The sequence below is a fragment of the Elgaria multicarinata genome, chromosome 1 (assembly GCF_023053635.1).
Source record: "Elgaria multicarinata webbii isolate HBS135686 ecotype San Diego chromosome 1, rElgMul1.1.pri, whole genome shotgun sequence".
NCBI classification, from domain to species: Eukaryota; Metazoa; Chordata; class Lepidosauria; order Squamata; family Anguidae; genus Elgaria; species Elgaria multicarinata.
The window spans coordinates 90,663,315-90,676,089 of record NC_086171.1 but is presented as its reverse complement, the minus strand read 5'-3'; the positions used below and the strand labels follow the sequence as shown (position 1 = coordinate 90,676,089).

At 43.3% G+C, this 12,775-nt stretch overlaps 1 protein-coding gene across 1 annotated transcript in view; it reads left to right on the top strand.

The window, feature by feature from the left end:
• Positions 1 to 12,775, top strand: part of KCNH6 (potassium voltage-gated channel subfamily H member 6) — a 119,174-nt gene that overhangs the window by 19,396 nt on the left and 87,003 nt on the right. The window contains exon 2 of the mRNA XM_063132091.1: positions 9,795 to 10,025. Coding sequence (XP_062988161.1) covers positions 9,795 to 10,025 — 231 coding nt within the window. The remainder of the gene's footprint in view (positions 1 to 9,794; positions 10,026 to 12,775) is intronic.

Here is a 12,775-nt window from a genome sequence, read left to right as displayed (position 1 = left end):
CAAAACATTTTCTAAGTGTTAATATTCTGTTGAATATTCTGTTAATATTCTGTTAATATTCTGATGAACCAAGGCATAGTGATTTTTTGTATTTAGAACTGTTGCCTCTTTAGCAAGACTTGGATATGCATTCACCCGATCTATGTGAGGGCAATTGAAGTCAGCCATTGTTACAACACTTTATTCTTCATCAGTGTCCCTGATATATGATTTCTTTCTTCATCTCGAGATCAGAGTGTTTGGTCAGGATGAGCACAGTATGACCCCCCAATACAAAATTGTTTTTCCACTTGTAGCCATTTTGTGGAGAAATTTATTCCTCTTCTATTTTCTGAATTATTGGACTCTCTTTCACTTTTGACATGCAGAGTAACACAACCAACACAATATGCCCTTCCTTGGCCTTTGTATAGACTTTATATCCAAGTATAACTATATCCAACTGCATCTCTGTTCACTCAGGTTTATGTTATGCCTGCGGCATCCATGAAACAACTGGGCATGTTTCGCCTAGAGAAGAGAAGATTGAGGAGAGACATGATAGCACTCTTCAAACACTTTAAAGGTTGTCACACAAAGGAGGGCCAGGATCTCTTCTCGATCCTCCCAGAGTGCAGGACATGGAAAAACGGGCTCAAGTTAAAGGAAGCCAGATTCCGGCTGGACATCAGGAAATCTTCCTGACTGTTAGAGCAGTACGACAATGGAACCGGTTAGCTAGGGAGGTTGTGGGCTCTCCCACACTAAAGGCATTCAAGAGGTAGCTGGACAACCATCTGTCAGGGATGCTTTAGGGTGGATTCCTGCATTGAGCAGGGGGTTGGACTCGATGGCCTTTTAGGCCCCTTCCAACTCTGCTATTCTATGATTCTGTGATTCATGTTCTTATTTAGCATCAAACTCTCCAGCTTCCCAATTTTTCCTTTTGGTTTTCCGGCATATAAACATCTGCCTCCCTCGCCGAATGTCTTTTGTATGTGCATTATCCGCTGTGATGCTTTGGGTTCTTTGAATGGCTATCGTCATGTCCTTATCTATCTTGTGACTTCTAGCATGTGGGGCCTCTGCCAACTCTAAAGCTCATGCCTTTAATAGAATACCATGAGTGGAAAGGACCAAAAGGCAGCCCAGTCCAGTTTTGTGGCCAAGGAAGAATAAACCACACACCAACCTCACCTGTCCTATTTTACCAATGGTGTAAACTTCAAGGGGCTGTGGGGCACAATCTCATGCTGGATTCTACCCCTGTTCTGCCAGCGGTAGGTCCAGTCAATTCTTCTATCTGCCCTCAATTACAACAGCAACTGCAATGAAGAGCAGGACACTACAGGGTACTAGTGAACGCAGCAGCATGACTCATCAGGGTTCACACAGCCGTCAAGGTTCACAAGTCACACTGACAGACTCTTATCATAGTGATTGAAAGTTATTTACAGAAAGTGAGTGTACATTAGAATGTAAGCCTATGCGGCAGGGTTTTGCTATTTTATTGTTTTACTCTGTACAGCACTATGTACACTGATGGTGCTATATAAATAATAATAGTAATAATAATAATAATAATAATAATAATAATAATAATAATAAGCTTGCGTTGTAATAATAGGTGACTTTAATTACCCTCGCATAGACTGGATAAAAGTGAAGTTTCTGTGTGCCCACCTCAGCAAATCATGGGTTAAATAACCCACAATTTGCCACTGTGACATGCAATGTGAGTTCATTGGAAGAAATAGTTTTACTTTTTCAGCAGATGCTTGAATGATTGATTAGGCCTGTATAACTACTTCAAGGGCCAGATCAATCTGGTGCCGAGATGGAACTAGGCACACTTCTTACTTAGGGTTTTTCCAGATGAGGATTTATTGAGGAACCACTATGGCTCAGTCACTCACATTTCATGAGTGATCTAGACAAGAACAACGTTGTTTTGTAATCCAACCTTATTTTTCCCAACAATTCTCCCAACTTTTTGCTTACCATGGAGAATTCACTGAGGGAAAGAGCAAAATGGTTGCACATTTTTTTGATGATGTAAAAAATAAAATGTGGAATGGAAGCGGGATGGGAGAAGTGGTGCCGACGTGAGAGTTTTGGATTCTGGGACCACGGGCTATGCTACTTGGAACATGGACTGCTGGCAAGGGATGGGTTGCACCTCACAAGGGCTGGAAAGAATGTGTTCAGCCACAGCATGAAGAACTTGATCAGGAGGGCTTTAAACTGAATCTTACGGGGGCAGGGGATGTAAACCTCGAGGCAACAAGGGATGAAGGCCAATGCACCACAGTACAGAGAACAGCTCCAATAGTGTTGTTATTATTATTATTATTATTATTATTATTATTAATTAATTAATTTATTTATATAGCACCATCAATGTACATGGTGCTGTACAGAGTAAAACAGTAAATAGCAAGGCCCTGCCGCATAGGCTTACAATCTAATAAAATCATAGTAAAACAATAAGGAGGGGAAGAGAATGCCAACAGGCACAGGGTAGGGTAAGCAGGCACAGGGTAGGGTAAAACTAACAGTAGTGTCCGCAACAATGTAGGAACAAAGCCAGACTATAAAACACATGGTCTTCGATGTCTCTATACTAATGCCCAGAGCATGGGAAACAAACAGAACTAACTTGAACTCTTATTACATGAAGGCAAATACGACTTGATAGGTATAACTGAAACTTGGTGGGATGACTCCCATGACTGGAATATAGCAATTGAAGGATATAACTTGTTCAAAAAGAACAGAAGAAATAGAAAGGGAGGTGGAGTTGCACTATATGTTAAAAACACCTATCCCTGCACAGAAATACAGGCGGATCAGACTGGAAGCCCCATCGAGAGCATCTGGATTAAAATAAATGGGGCAAGGAATAAAAAGAACATGATAATCCGAGTCTACTACCAACCACCCAATCAAGGAGAAGACGAGGACGAAACTTTTGAGAAACAAATTGCCAGTGAAGTGCTCAATTCCTACTTTGCCTCATTCTTCTCCCAAAAGCGGATCTATGACCCCCCTGGAAAAAGTGAAGAAGAAGTTGAGGGGGCAGGATTGCAGTTTGAGATTGATAAACAAATGGTCAAAGAACACCTAATTTCCTTTATTATTATTATTATTATTTATTTATATAGCACCATCAATGTACATGGTGCTGTACAGAGTAAAACAGTAAATAGCAAGACCCAAATCTCCAGGGCCCGATGAACTGCATCCTAGAGTAATGAAGGAGCTAGCGGAAGAACTCTCAGAACCTTTGTCTATTCTCTTTGCAAAATCATGGAAGACGGGTGAGGTGCCGGACGACTGGAGGAGGGCTAACGTTGTCCCTATCTTCAAAAAGGGCAAAAAGGAAGAACCTGGGAACTACAGACCAGTCACTCTGACATCCATCCCTGGGAAAATTCTGGAGCAGATTATAAAGAAGTCAATCTGTAAACACCTTGAAATCAATGCGGTGATCACTAGAAACATGGATTTGTCAAAAACAAGTCCTGTCAGACAAATTTGATTTCATTTTTTGATAAGGTAACCTCCCTTGTGGACCGTGGGAATGCTGTGGACGTCATATATCTTGACTTCAGCAAAGCTTTTGACAAAGTGCCCCATTATATTCTGATTAACAAACTAGCTAAAAGCGGGCTAGATGGAACAACTATTAGGTGGATTCACAGTTGGCTACAGAATCGGACTCAAAGAGTACTTATCAATGGAACCTTCTCAAACTGGGGAGAGGCAACGAGTTTGGTACTGCAGGGCTCAGTCCTGGGCCCAGTGCTCTTCAACATTTTTATTAATGATTTGGACAAGGAGGTGAATGGAACGCTTATCAAATTTGCAGATGACACAAAATTGGGTGGGATAGCTAATACCCTGGAAGACAGAAACAAACTTCAAAATGATCTTGATAGGCTGGAGTGCTGGGCTGAAAACAACAGGATGAAATTTAAGAGGGATAAATGCCAAGTTCTACATTTAGGAAATAGAAACCAAATGCACAGTTACAAGATGGCGGATACTTGGCTCAGCAATACTACAAGCGAGAAGGATCTTGGAATTGTTGTAGACTGCAAGCTGAATATGAGCCAACAGTGCGATATGGCTGCAAGAAAGGCAAATGCTATTTTGGGCTGCATTAATAGAAGTATAGCTTCCAAATCACGTGAGGTACTGGTTCCTCTCTATTCGGCTCTGGTTAGGCCTCATCTAGAGTATTGCGTCCAGTTCTGGGCTCCACGATTCAAGAAGGACGCAGACAAGCTGGAGCGTGTTCAGAGGAGGGCGACCAGGATGATCAGGGGTCTGGAAACAAAGCCCTATGAAGAGAGACTGAAAGAACTGGGCATGTTTAGCCTGGAGAAGAGAAGATTGAGGGGAGACATGATAGCACTCTTCAAATACTTAAAAGGTTGTCACACAGAGGAGGGCCAGGATCTCTTCTCGATCCTCCCAGAGTGCAGGACACGGAATAACGGGCTCAAGTTAAAGGAAGACAGATTCCAGCTGGACATCAGGAAAAACTTCCTAACTGTTAGAGCAGGACGACAATGGAATCAGTTACCTAGAGAGGTTGTAGGCTCTCCCACACTAGAGGCATTCAAGAGGTAGCTGGACAAGCATCTGTCAGGGATGCTTTAGGGTGGATTCCTGCATTGAGCAGGGGGTTGGACTCGATGGCCTTGTAGGCCCCTTCCAACTCTGCTATTCTATGATTCTATAATTCTATGAAGTTGTCCCTGGGAAAGGTGGATAACATGGTGACGATACCCCTCCTTTCCTGATTGCTTGCCATGCATGTCCTTTTGTAAAGCTACGTTGTGTTCGGCAGCTCCTTTCTGCTCTTCAAAATGGCAGTAGCAGCCACTTAATTAATTGTTTCTTTAGCAGTTTTTCTCCTGCAACTCAATATGTTTCAAACCAGACCTGAAATCACCTGCTTAACTTTGTGGCGCAGAGTGGTAATGCAGCAGTTTCTGCATCTGAAACTCTCCCCACAGCCTGAGTTCGATCCCAGCGGAAGATGGTTTCAGGCAGCCGGCTCAGGTCGACTCAGTCTTCCATCCTCCCGAGGTCGGTAAAATGAGTACCCAGTTAGCTGGGGGAAAGGGAATAATGGCGAGGGAAGGCAATGGCAAACCACCCCGCTATAAGGCCTGCCAAGAAAACGTCAGCGAAAGCTGGCGTCCCTCCAAGAGTCAGTAATGACTCAGTGCTTGCACAAGAGGTTCCTTTCCTTTCCTTAGTACTTTAAAAAAAAAGTGTTTTAGTGGTATTGCACAAGGACTATAGATGAAAATATATTGTGATGGTAAGAGGGATGGTGCTGAAGCTTTCTTTTTACAAAGCAGTGTCAGGGAGAGGGGAATCTGCTTAGTCTGCTGTCAGCTGCCCACCAGTACGCCACCTTTCTAGCAGACATGATTGATGGAAACTGAAAAGGAAATTAGCAAATGTATTTTTATTTTCCTATCCGCATTTTGGGCAAAAATGGAGCCAGGTAAAATATTTTTGCATTTCCCCGTGCCCAGGGAACGTGCGCAAATGTCCCCCATGAAGGATACCAGCTTGTCCTCTTGCATCCCTGTATGTTGCCCCAGCACTACTTTTGGGGGGGGGGGTACTACTAGGCATGCCATTCTCCTTCCCTGTAAAGATTCCTCAAACCACTTTGGTTTTGACAGCTGTCAAAACCGAAGCAGCAAGAGCAATTTTTAGGGTTAAACGGGGATGTGCATGGATTTTTACAGGAAGGAGGGGGGAGAGCAGGAGGGAGCAGGGTGCCAAATGGGGGCCCCTGTTAAGTGGCTGGTCCACCCGTAAAAGCACGGGGACCCTTCAAATAAATTGCTAATTTTAAGCTTACTTGTGGGCTTCCCAAGTTTTTATGGGTGGACTAAACCTTTGGGGTGGTCCCCCCTTAGCACTTCACTCTCCAGTCCACCACCACCCCCGGTCTTTCATATAAAAGTACACACATGTCCCCAGTTCTGGGGAAAGATCGCTGAACCAGCTTGCATTTTGAAAGCTGTCAAAATGAAAGCTGCTTTAGCGATCCTTACAGGGTGGTGGTGGTTGGAAGTGACCACTTTTGTATGAAGAAGCGGGGAGCCTGGCACAAGGAGAAGTGGGATCCACGGAGGGGGGGTCTGCACCCTATCCCACCCCTCCCCATGCTGTGCTCCTCACATCATCCAAGCGATATATTCTTAGCCTGCTCCCAGCTGTCTTGAATCTTATGTAAAATTCCAATTTTTGAATTTATAACAGGGACTACAAAAGCACTGTTAGCAAGTTCCCACTTCTCAATCATTTTGGGATAAATGTCCTTCGCAAGACTGATTGCTGGATAGTTTCTAGCATCATCAGCACTTTGTTCTCGTGGCAATAATCCACATCTCAGGACATCTCGCAGAGTTGGTAGTTCAGAAGGCAAGAGGTCTTGACCAGTTCCAATAAAATTGCTCATATGAGTGAATGTTCCTTGTCTAGTTTTTCTTTTTGAAGCCATTTTATCACTCCAAACAAAGATTTCAATACAGTCACACTAATAAAATTTTCACCTGCAAGGAAGAAAAATAATTTTTTAGATAAATTTGCATGGATATTTTCATAAAAAGCACATCATTTTACAAAATAAAAAAGCATACAGATTAATTGGAAATTGCATAAAAATGTAGAAAAAATGCCATTTTTACATGCTCATTTACCAAGCAAAACCAAATTATATCAATTTAACAAAAACATTTTTTTAATTCTCCAGTCAAGCTGCAACTTTTTAGCACCCCTAATTTTTAAATTCAAACATTTGACACGCCCTACTGATCTAGCACTATAGCACTAGAGAGACATGAAGATTTTTTTTTTAAAAAAAATAGTGCTGGAGGGGGGACACTCCCCACTCCCCACTGAGGATCCTTGGAGCAACAGGGCCCTTGGTGGAGGCATTGGATGTGACCTCATTCCAGCTGATTTTCAGCAAGGGGCACTTTTGTGTTGTTTTGCAAGCCTATGGAGAGATTGCTCTACAGCTTTGTATAGGTACTTAAAATCGCCCCCTGCTGAAAACACCCACGGCGCGTGGCTAGTCATCCATCATTGGACTAGTGTGTCATGGGAACACACTCATCCTATCACGGACCTCCCCATTCATCTGGATGCGAAATCCCGCTATGTCTCCGAGGAAAAAAGGGGTTGTGAAACTGCAGGCAACAAAACCCGCTACAGATACTGCCTAACCATACCGAAAGAAAGAAAGAAAGAACGAAAAAGGTTCCATGTGGAAAAACCCATAGTTGAGTTACACTTGTTTCTTTTCCTCTTGTCCAAATTTGCATGGGTTTCCCTAATGAGTTGTAATAATAAATAGTTGTGTCTTTGGCCAAAGCACAGTGTGTGCTGCTCTTCTCAGTGTGCAATAGCCTCGATCCAATCTTTCACCGTTGACCTCTGTAAAGCCCTCTGAATTCCTCGCAGCTGAAGTGATATGCTGCAGTGGTTCCTTGGCTTGGGGCTATATGTTATTATTTTCAATAATGCTTCATCCGGCAAGGTGGTACTAAAAGCTGGTGTGGGGAGAAGAACTTTGCATTGTGAGGATTCCATACCCTCTAACCACTAGGTAAAACTACACAATCTGGCTTCAATCGGGGGTTTTTTAACTTGGTGCACTGCCTAAAATTGATCTCCAGCTTTGCTAATGTAGAGACTGACATTTTTCACTTCACTTCTGCTCTCTGCCTACCCAGGAAGCTGGCACGTTTTGCCTATGGCTGTAGACAGATCTGGATGGGCTTTGTGTTCTCAAAAATGGGGGGGGGGGTCAGCCACGTTGCTTTTTTGTCCCAGAATGCTCCATGCAATACCTACCAGTGATTAATTCATTCAGTCCAAAATGCATGACACCTGGCACAATTTTTGAACTTTTTTGCTTGTTTTCCATCATCCCTTGCTTTTTGTGCCCTGCCTGGGCAAAGGTTGTGGAGAACTTGAGAGCTTGGCTCACTGTTTGGTGGCATTTTTATTCGTCCTAATAAATGCATTGCCCAATTGGGGGCAGGGCAGGAAGAGTTTTTTTCAATAACAGGGCTTCTTTGCTTATTATGCATCTCATTGTCGTCTCAGCAGGAAGTAAATTTGCTAAGCCGTCTGTGGGTGGGTTTCTGTGTCTGTGTCTGTGTTAATTTAATTGGTAAGTTTGCCAAAATCAAAGCAGGTATACCTGTTCAAGTTTTAGATCATGAATTAATTATTGTAATAAGGGTTTTTGGTTGAATTTTGTGAATGCTTGATCATTTCTTCTCTTAATTTTACTAATCATAAATAATGTTTGTAGAGACTATGATGATCCCTGATATTTATTTATTTATTTATTTATTTATTACATTTCTATACCGCTCCATAGCCGAAGCTCTCTGGGCATTTTACAAAAGTTAAAAACAGTGAACATTAAAAAGTATACAAAATTTAAAACCATCAAAAGCATAAAATAAGGTTTTTATGGCGGATTTGGACAAATAAATTGATTTTTTTAAAAAACTTTTTTTTCACCAGTGGGTGCTGGTGATAAGTTTGTCATTCTCAGTTTTGTGTGCCAAATACTATTTGCCTGCTACAGCTGAATGGCAACACTTTTTGGAATCTAGATTTTGGCCCTGATGCAATTGTAAGCAGTTGTTGAAGTTGATCAGTTATATCGACCCACAATCCATGTTTATAAATACTTACTATCACTAAATAAATATAATACACAGGATCTTAAGCATAAATGGAATAGGGAACTGGACTGTCCCATTTTGCCTAATTAATGGACTGCTGACTTAGCATATTATCTGAAGGGTCTTTGAATCTCAAGTTATGTCTTATTGAGTAAAACTCTTGTTTAGTGTCTATTGGATGCCAGAACCCTTAATAAGAGTTTGTTTAAGTCAGTGAATTGAGGAAGGTGTAATACAGCTAATACGTCTTTTAATCATGTTTTGGCAATGCCCAATAGCCTCCTCCTCTTTTGGGAGGAGGCTATTGTACAAATAAACTTTGTATTGGAACACTCTTTAATAATTACTGACATAGATGTCCATTTAAATTATCTACCTACTTTCTGGAAGTTAACACACAGCACAAGTGGATTCTCCGTGCCCTTTTGACAGCTAAAAGACTGATATTGTAAGATATTCCTTTTGCATTTCATTGAAGTAGGTTTTCCTGTCTAGTGAAGTGGCACTGGTGCTTAGCAATATGTAGCATGGTTGAATACTGCATCCTAAACTATACAATACATTTATTATGCTGATATTCTGTGTATTTAAATATGCTGCGTTATCTGTGGAGCACATTTGGGGGGCTGTGTACAGGAGGAGAGCCCAAAGACTGTTTTGCCTTGGGTTACCTCTCTGGCCCTGAACATGGCTCATACACCCCATCCCTGGAAACTAACCCCTGCAATTTTACCTGCAGAGTGACTCCCGCAATAAATAATAAACCTGGTCCAACCAAGACTGCACCGCCATAATGTATATATAGAAGTCTGGGTGATAAAATGAGAAGATGGGCACAGGAAGGTGGGGAGTGGGGGGGAATTGGTGCTTAGAGCTACCGTTTCTGTCTTTATAGAATCCTTATTAACACCTGTCCAACAACCCGGGTCATGCTCTTCATAAACTGCGGCTTGTACATGCGCCGTTCTAGGACCAGGGTTGGCATAAATAGCCACCCGCTCCTTCCGCCTGTCTTGTACTGGTCCAGTCAATGGCTTCCTGGTAACCTTTGGCGTTTCTTTCTCCCACCAGACCGCAAGTTCCTCATTGCCAATGCCCAGATGGAGAACTGTGCCATCATTTATTGCAATGATGGCTTCTGCGAGATGTTTGGCTACTCCCGGGTGGAGGTGATGCAGCGTCCCTGCTCCTGTGACTTCCTCACGGGGCCTGACACTACGCACAACTCCATGGCACAGTTGGGGCAGGCACTGCTTGGGTCGGAGGAGTGTAAGCTGGAGATCCTCTACTACAGGAAAGACAGTAAGCACTTCTCCCTTTTGAAATAAAAACTACCAGTCAAATGGCTGCACCTTCTTCTTCCCTGTGACACAAATCATTTAACTTGTCAAATGCAAATATTGTTTGTCCTGACATCCCTCTGTATTCTCACCTGTTTGGTACTGTGATAATAAGCAATATGGATTTCCACTGGCACTGTCTGGTTTGTTTTCGGCCATCATCCAGGAAAGTGACACCTCTGCTTATGTGTTCAATGAACTCAGAGTGATGAAGGGTTGTTGCAAATCCCAGAAGGTAGGAGTACTGCTGGGCAGAGGACAATGAGATGAAGTAATGTATGAGCAGGTAAAAATGGGGAGGAATCAGGATCTGAGGTTCCAAATGGAGATCGCTGCCAGTACACAGGTTCTTGAGTTATGCCAAACATCAGTGTATTGTATTCAGGCATAGTGATTAACTGTGAACTGTCCCCCGCTTCCCAGTTCCTAGATCCCCCACCCACCCACCCACATCTTCCTTTAGTCTAGGAGATATCCCGTGCAAGCCTGTATTAGGACTCCTATGAGGGCGTGGCATATTTATTCAATCAGCTATATTAAAGGCTGGCAGAGCATCTATCTTGATCAACTTGCCCCAGGACTTCAGCAATGGCCCAATACCTCTGTGCTGTGCCTATGTCAACAGCAGTGAGAGAGCACATGCTTGCAACTGGGCCACCACTGGTCAGAAACTCCACCTCCGTTGCATCGGCAGCTACACAAAGGCTTTTGCTTTGGGGGATTGTTTGAGCCCACATGGTTTGTTTGCCTCCCCATGCAGAGCTCAGAACGAACTGTGGCACAGGTATCAGCAAGGAACCCAGAGTTGCCACATGTCTCGTTTGTTCCACTTTTCTTGCCCATGATCTATGCGCCTTTGCCACGTACAAGGGTGCGCAAATCCGCCTACCAGATCACGGTGAAAGAAGTGGAGGTTTGTGAGGCAGGAGGAATGGGGGGAGGGTGTGTAGCCAGTAGGGGATGGTCTCTTGGCAGGCAGCACCAACAGAGGAGAAGAATGGAAAGCTGTGATTTCCCTCCTTCCCGCTGCGTGTGTCTTTCTGACTACTATCTTCCTGGCTTCCAGAGGCGGAGCTAATGAATGAAAAGTGCGCCCCGATCCCCAACTGCTTGCCCGCTTACCCACCCACGCTCAGACTAGTTGTTGCACCCACTTGCAAGAATGCAGTCCAGCTTCACTGTCTGCCCAAGAGAAGCAAAAGAGAACCAGCCAGTGTGGTGTAGTGGTTACAACATTGGACTAGGACTGGAGAAACCAGGTTCCAGTCCCCACTCAACCATGAAGCTCACTGAGTGACTTTGGGCCAGACATGCTCTCTCAACCTTACAGGGTTGTTGTGAGGATAAAATGGAGAGGAGGATCATGTGAGCCACCTTGGGCTCCCTGGAGGAAAGACAGGATATAAACATCACAAATAAACAACCAATTTTGTGTTTCTCCATTGTCCCAGCACCTTTTCTTCCTCTTTCCCCTTCTGCTGCTACACCCCAGCCTGTGCATGTTCATCTGAAAATAAATCCTACTGAGTTTAGTGGAGCCTGGTAAGTGTGTATAAGATTTCGGCCTTAAGTTTATGATTCCTTCTTTTGCATGTTTCTTTATCAACACCATTCCTGAGACTGCTTCTCAGAGCTCTACTGCTAGTGCAGTATTTCCTCCTCTCCCCCCATTCAATAGGCACAAATACCCCCCTCCCCACATTTTGGATTCTTTGTGTTGTGGTTAATAAATGCTCAGTGAAAGGCGCTCTGCACATGTTTATCTGGAGTCTTCACCAGCAGAAAAGGTGTGATGATAATGATGATGATGATGATGATGATGATGATGATAGGTTATCTTATCTCAGGGCCCCTCTCCAATACTGGAAACATGAAAAAGGCGCTTCCTGACTTGCTTCAGGGCATTATTATTTATTTTTTATTTTTTATTTATTTATATAGCACCATCAATGTACATGGTGCTGTACAGAGTAAAACAATAAATAGCAAGACCCTGCCGCATAGGCTTACATTCTAATAAAATCATAATAAAACAATAAGGAGGGGAAGAGAGTGCACCAAACAGGGAGTATAAAAGTCAGAGCAAAATCAAGTTTTAAAAGCTTTAGGAAAAAGAAAAGTTTTTAGCTGAGCTTTAAAAGCTGAGATTGAACTTGTAGTTCTCAAATGTTCTGGAAGAGCGTTCCAGGCGTAAGGGGCAGCAGAAGAGAATGGACGAAGCCGAGCAAGGGAGGTAGAGACCCTTGGGCAGGTGAGGAACATGGCATCAGTGGAGCGAAGAGCACAAGCGGGGCAATAGTGTGAGATGAGAGAGGAAAGATAATGGCCCTGTTCAGAAGACACCTTAAACCATGGTGGTTAAGACTGTAACGAGGGTGGTTAAGGCTTTTGTTGTTGTTGTTAACAAAAAAAAACCTTAACCACTATGGTTTAAGGTGTCTTCTGAACAGGGCCAATATGTGTGTGGGGACGAGGCTCAAAGATCAAGCTGGTTGCAAATGCCTTACAGGGATGGCTACTAATGAAGGCAAATGCTATTTTGGGCTGCATTAATAGAAGTATAGCTTCCAAATCGTGTGAGGTACTGGTTTCCCTCTATTCAGCCCTGGTTAGGCCTCGTCTAGAGTATTGCGTCCAGTTCTGGGCTCCACAATTCAAGGACACAGACAAGCTGGAGCGTGTTCAGAGGAGGGCAACCAGGATGATCAGGGG